Source organism: Brachyistius frenatus, unplaced genomic scaffold (genome assembly GCF_029030835.1).
Source record: "Brachyistius frenatus isolate BFR_SWC_R1_liver_20210118 unplaced genomic scaffold, ASM2903083v1 Contig_15, whole genome shotgun sequence".
NCBI classification, from domain to species: domain Eukaryota; kingdom Metazoa; phylum Chordata; class Actinopteri; family Embiotocidae; genus Brachyistius; species Brachyistius frenatus.
Window position 1 is genome coordinate 105,566 of NW_027210614.1, and position 6,879 is coordinate 112,444.

General features: G+C 40.6%; 1 protein-coding gene across 2 annotated transcripts; it reads right to left on the bottom strand.

Annotated features, from left to right (window-relative positions):
• Positions 1 to 749: 749 nt before the first annotated feature.
• Positions 750 to 6,475, bottom strand: tmem9b (TMEM9 domain family, member B). 2 transcript variants are annotated; one of them, XM_069693409.1, is made up of 5 exons: positions 6,261 to 6,475; positions 5,118 to 5,209; positions 4,915 to 5,023; positions 4,497 to 4,631; positions 750 to 2,862 (listed from the first exon to the last, which is right to left on the bottom strand). In XM_069693409.1, exons 1-5 carry the CDS (start codon positions 6,330 to 6,332, stop codon positions 2,707 to 2,709), a joined length of 564 nt encoding a protein of 187 aa, XP_069549510.1. In that variant the 5' UTR covers positions 6,333 to 6,475; the 3' UTR covers positions 750 to 2,706. The 2 variants fall into 2 exon arrangements, with proteins under 2 accessions (XP_069549510.1, XP_069549511.1); XM_069693410.1 differs by lacking the exon at positions 6,261 to 6,475 and adding an exon at positions 5,352 to 5,448.
• Positions 6,476 to 6,879: the final 404 nt, after the last annotated feature.

Here is a 6,879-nt window from a genome sequence, read left to right on the forward strand (position 1 = left end):
CTCTGTATTGACTAAACAAGTCCAGCTGAGTCTTAAATGAGTATTTTCCATATGATAGAAAACTGTTGCCAACACAGTGAACACAAATCATCAAAACAGTAAAGACATTTACTGAGCCGCGAACTCATCCCACACTAAAAGTAACTTACCTTTTTATTTTTTGAAGTTGTGCATCCAATCCTGGAACCCCAACATGGCAAGGTTTGAGAGTTGCAATGACACCTCAAAATCACAGCTAAAAGACTGAAATAATGAGGGCTGTAAAATTAAATCTGGATTTTTGGTGGGGCTTATGTCAAAATCCAGTTTCAATCCCTAAAAATGTCTGTGGATATCATGCTCGCGTGGTGTGCAATCACAGTTGTGATTATAAAAACACAAAAAGAAGCCCAGAGGCAGGACAGTAGTCTGGTGTAGAAATAATGGTTATTGAATCTGGCTGAGTGTGTGTGTGTGTGTGTGTGTGTGTGTGTGTGTGTGTGTGTGTGTGTGTGTGTGTGTGTGTGTGTGTGTGTGTGTGTGTCATCTTAGTGATATTCTAACAGTGCATTCTAGCCTTGTGTGCATCACAGTAAAAGCAGAGGCCGGGTTGTGTCAGTCTTTTCAAGGAGCAGCTACTTCTCACAGCAGTGGTGAGAAATGTTGGCGTAGCATCTAATCACCACAAAACCCCAATATACCAGAGCTGCGCTCCCACAGCAGGCTGTCAGGTCTGTGGTCAGTGTAGTGAGTCAACAGTAGTCAACACATTCAGAATCACAAATATTACATAAATTTATTTCAAAGTTAAAGGTATCACATACAATAGTTAAGAACACTTTCATAGGTCTCCCAACAGTGGTTCTTTAGCCACTCTCTGTCTTGTACACACCCTAACTATACACAAAATAAACATCTTTGAGTTTAGTGTGACAGTACTGGGCGCTTTTGGACCGGAGAAACTTTTTTACAGTTCTGAGAACTATTGGAGGAAGTACGCCCCCTTTTGTTGTGCCGACAGTGCAGGAACTGAGAACCAACTTGGACTGCTGTTTTGGGGGACTTTTTTTTAGCTCCTATGTCAGGGTAGGTACGTTCCTAACAGAAGAGCAACGATAAAGATGTAAGTGTACGTTGATTAGTTCGTTGCTTAACCTTTCCGTCAGACTGACCTTTCACATGGGGAAAATGAAGCTGCTGTATCGTTCCTTTCAAAGTGTTATTGCCCAGATCCACACAACCACCAGTCACACAATAACACCAACTACCTGATCCAGACAGCAGCAGATCAGCTCCCGTGTTCTGCGAGGTCAAATTATCAAACAATTTGAGAGCAATGTAATGTCGGAAAGTAAAGCGGTGAAAATGTACCATACATTTAAAAAAGGTTTTTATTTTTTTAAATTTTAAACACAATTTTCTTGCTGACTCCAACCGCAGCAGTACAAAGCTTAGTTTCCATGCCGGTACAGCTGGCTGCTTCTCCAAACTGTGGACGTACCAACCCACATCTTCTGCAGATAATGCACAAACAATGGATACGTACCTCATTCAACCTCACTTCAAACCTTTATCCTTAGCTTTCAAAAATTTACCTAAAGACGGATAAATGGGCTGTGGTTATATGTCGTGCAGAAGAGACGTGGTTTTAATGTTCCTTTCGATGGTGTGGATGCAAACATCAAAAAGCCCTTGAAGGTGTGTGGTTCTTTGGGGAGTTCCCCAGTGGGCAGTTCCTCTCAGGAAGTCCCCAGAACTGTTTGGTCCTAATGCGCCTAATGCTGCCTGTTAGGACAACAAGGACTTTATAGAACTGACGTTAGACAAACCACAGAAACAAAGTGCTAAAATGAAAGACTACACATTACATTTGTCCGGCAGTTGAAGAGGGCACTGATTTTTAACAGGGTCAGTAACAGATGAGAATCAATAGACCGGCTACCTTTACTATGACATCACCAAGAAATTGCATCGATTTCTGCAATGAGATTCAGTGGAACTACTTTCAAATATGAAATTTAAATTAATGCATGAAATAATGAATTGCACATCAGTTATCAGACATTAAACATCATTGTAGGAATGAAGGATTGGAAACACGTTTATAAAAGATGTATTATCAAACATGCATTTTCAAAGAAGGCTGAAACGATATATATATTTTACACTAGTTCCTTTCTCCTGTGGTGAGAGCAGTAGTTATGTTGTGTTTATATTTGTTTTGAGGTGGAAATACCCGCCAGCTTAATGGCAACAGAGTGCAGATCTGCAACGAGTCCAGTTATCCAGCCATGATGAGGGGCACCGACCAACACCTGGACATTTTACTCAGAAAGCCAGTTTAGCTTGTGACATGGAAAGACTGGACAGCTTTGGACTAATGGGACTCCATCTCACATTTATGAGTCGAGGAGTGAATTCTGTTTTTTTGTGTGTGTTTGTTCAAGACTGTGCACAAATGAATTCACTGTAATCTCTTGCGCTGCCTGCAGACTCAGTACGACTTTCCAGCTCTGATTATGTGTCTACCATAACTTCTGCTCTCCAGATCCAGTTCTCCTCACTGTGTTTACCTCAGATGAGCCAAACTTGATGAGATTTAAACCACGGATGAGGACAAAAGGAAGAGATTTCAATTGAGGGCTTGGTCACAGTGTTGTTTTTTTGTTGTTGTTGTAATTTGTTTTGTTTGTTTTTTTTTGCTCCACCAGTAACTCACAGGGCAGTTTAACTGAGAACAACATGGCGGTCGAACACAGACTTTCTTTGTTCCTGCACCTGCCTCCTCCAGCGCTGCTGAGCGTGCTCAACTTTGTTGAGCATGTTGGGTCGGGAGTGTGAACGGGACAGGACATTGTGAGCATTGGCAAAAGGCTGCTGGTCCTGAAAACGCAGAAAAGATGATGAAAGGTGTCACATATGTCAAACACAAGTCTATCTTATAATACTGCAGACAAGCATTAGCATTCCTGCAACAGCAGTTATAGAGTGAATTTCATTGATCGCCTTTAAAATAAAATAACAAAACAAAATCCCCTAATGCTTTTAAAGGTGCAACGTGTAAAACACAAGGCCCATCTTCTAACTTTATAGGGTGCAGTGGGTCACAGTAGAGTCCTCAGCAGGCTCTCACAGTTTCAGCCGTTTGGCCTAATTTTGCATCATCTTGGTCTGTAGTTGTTTTTAAGTTAGGTTGTATTGACCTGGCTATGGAGCAACTAAAATATTGGTAATCAGTTAAGACTACAGTTTACATTATAGCTTGCTTATCTCTGTTTTTAGCAAGAAAACAGCCACAAACCTGTGTTAAGCTAGCTGCACTAAAAACCCATTAAACTTCAAACAGACTATGAGGAGTAAAGAACCTCCTTTAAGGCCTTTAAAACCTTTAAGGTTTTTGTACAGCAGAGAAACCTCTGATGTAACACTTCCTCTTGCGTGAACTCTGCCAGTAATAACAGAGCATGCTCAGCAAAGCAGCAGTTCTCCCTTCATCCTCAAGAAAAGGCCGTCACCGTTTCATTTTGCTGATATCTAAACACAGCGTCTTATTAAAGTAGCTCAAATGGTTTGCTTTCTGTTTTCAGTTTGAGCATTTAAATGATGTTTTTGTTATATCAAATAATCAGTACTAGAAAATAACAATTATATCAGCAACCAGTAACCAAAATGCACATTATTTAACTTACTGAAACAAAACTAGTAATTTTACACATGTTGCAATGATGTCAGAGTGAGCGGTCTTTGCTGCTTTGAACAAACATTATGAACAGACTGTTGTTGAACTTTGAGAACGACACACAGGCCTTTGGAGAAGTTATATTTTACAATTCCGTTTTCAGAATCTCAGTTTAAGAAGGATTTTTGCTGAAATGACATCCATCTACGAGTAGTGATTTCATCCTGCTGTACTCCTGCCACAGACACAGATCTTCCTCTGTCCCTGTTCACATAAACAATCAGGATTTCTCCAGAAGAAACGAAGCAGCTCTGATTAAGCTTCTTTCATCCTGAAAAAGAAACCTTGTTTTTTATTTTCATGATGTTTCAGAACATTAATGCCAAAAACGTGTAATGTGTTGTGAGAAAATGGTTGGATATTGTTGAGAGCTTCCCTGCTGCAGACTTTGGCTTGTGATTTTAGTTACTAATGTATTATCCAGTTTTTTTCTTGAAGCATCTGTTCAGATGGAAGCAGCCACTGTAAGAAACTATAGTCTGATTTTCATATTTCTATTAAAAGGGTGATAGATTTTAGGCACAACTCCACCTATTTACCTCCTCACATACAAGGGTTTGAAAGTGATTGCCGGGACTCATAATGGTGTTAAATTTGACCCACAAAGGATGACTCCCACATGACATTTTGAGCAAGGTGAGGTTATTCAAGCACCCATACAAAATTATTATCTCAAAGAGAGAGATCAAAGTAACTAATTTCCTGGGCAGAGAGAGTGAAGCAGTTACAATAATATAAAACATGGCTGTAGCGCTGTAAAATGAAGAGAAGGACATACCCCAACATCGTCATCACTTTGTATGAGCTGCGAGTGTCCAAACAGACGTCTCTTCAGTATGGGCTCCAGGAGAGTCAGGTACACCATGTAGAGCAGCAGGAGGCCCAAAATGGAGAGGTACATTATGATTGTAACCTGAACATATGAAATAACAGTCAGCTACTCAGTCAGTTGATCGATGACGTAATCACGGGTGAGTCTCAGGGTTGGTCGGTTTTCACAACAAGCAACGTGTTACTGTCAAATTAAGGGAAAGTATGACAGCTATTTTTCACCATTTTCAGGCATCTTACAGTGAAAATGATCAATAGAACAATGAATTAATAAGTAATGAATATAACCGTAAGGTGTAGCACTTTGGGGAAACTAACTGACAAGACAGGTGAAAATAAACACAAATAGTAAATCATGAAGTCACCTTAATGGTCCCCGAGCTCCTCTCTTCATATTTACACTCACAGCGTAAACAGTACGCCTCCACGTCTTTCCCGTCCACCGGCATCGGTTCAACCACATGGAGACAGTTACTGAAAAGAAAACGGGATTAACAAGCTGATGGTGAGCAGGAAATGGACAGCTCATATCTTTTAGGGAAGTAAAGTGAGACGTGTCTTAACATACCAGTCTTTGAGGGATACATTTTGTTTGTAGATTTGGCCCTCGATATCTCGGTAAGGCGGACAGATGCATTTACAGCGGATGTCTTCAGAGTTCTGAAACAGATTCATCACATCAACCATGAATATTTCCTTGTCTTTTAGAGTCCTTGTCTTCAAACTTCTTCCTCTCAATCATCCCACATCTTTCACTAGTAACACAACACACATTACATAAATTACTGTTTAAAGCTTTGACCTATTTCATGATATTATTTTCCTTCCTTTTCACCCCTCTGACATTAAAAAAAAATCATATTCTGTTCCTATATTACTTTTAAGTACTGAACTGAATGAAAGGGTGAAAAATTAAAGGGAAAAAAACGAACACAATATCAGGGTTGTAGTTCACAAACCCCTTATTGCAAAGATAAATGCACATTTAAGAGTTCACTGGTGTAAGAAGACATTTATACCACTCAGCCCACCATAATAACATAGAGGCTGGTCAGTATAACTCTCTCTGATCCCAATCAGGTCCTGAACAGTGAGTACAAATTATTACCATCAAAGCGGCGAGACTGAAGCACTCTTTTATATACCAGTCAATCCTAACATTAAATAACATTTAATTAAGTGCACAATGAGTTTTTAGGGTTATAATGTTAAATGTGTGTATCGTCTCCGTGTGGATTCTTTGTGATACTGTAAATGGAGCTGCTGTGACTCAAGAAAAATGTATCTGACAATAAAGTCTCATGATCATCATCATCATCATCATCATAAATTCAGAGGCGTTGTTTTGATATATCGACCACACTGTCGCAGAGCAGCTGATCCCTACACAGTAAACAGCTTCCAGTATATTCCCTACATCAACCTAATGTCCTTTTCATTAAAATATCAACTTAAAGGGTGTTTATTCGCTATATCCTCATAATCCAGCATTCACAGCGTTGACAACATCTGCGATGCTTCTGATCGTCATTCAAAAGTCCCCAGAAATGACGAGTTAGTAGCTCAGACACGCTGAAGCTAAGCTGACAGTCAACAACAGGGAGAAGATTCCTCTTTTGTGGAGCTTTAGAGAGAAACGTGCTTCAGTTCACCGGGCCGCCATCACCGTTTTAGGATCAACGCGAGCTAAACCGGCTAACATTAGCTTTACCTTCGCTGTCACTGGGCTGAACAGAACCAAACACGCCACAGAGAGAGCCTGGACAACACGCACACACTTCATCTTCACTGTCCGGTTTGGAGGTCACGACTCTTTCTGTCTCAACAGCCTCAACGGTGTGAAGTGCACCCTAACAAGAGAAGACGATAGCCATCGAGCTAATTCCACCATAAACAGCTCCAGTTTCCCAACAGCTGATTTGCGGTTTCCGGATATGGCGGCGGTCAGCTTCCGCTCACAGAACCACTGCCTGGTGGTGTTTGATTTAGTACACAAACGAATCCTGGCGGGCGGTGATTGTCTGATAATGTAGCGTGTAACCAACCAGCCGGTTCTCGTTTTGTGTATAAACCACACAGTCTATGGTATAAACCTGGATGAATGAATTACTTTTTAATTACTATTTTTAAAGCCATACAAGCGAGCAGATAATCACCAGGAGTATAAGAATCGAACGCACCCTTTGGTTCGACGTGATTGTAAACAGTCTGGTTATCAAACTATGGTCCGGGGGACACCAAGAGGACCGTGTTTAAAGCGAAAGAGCGGCACACAAGATAACTCAATGACGTCACTATGTTTCAAGGTATTTCTGTGATATCGATATTAT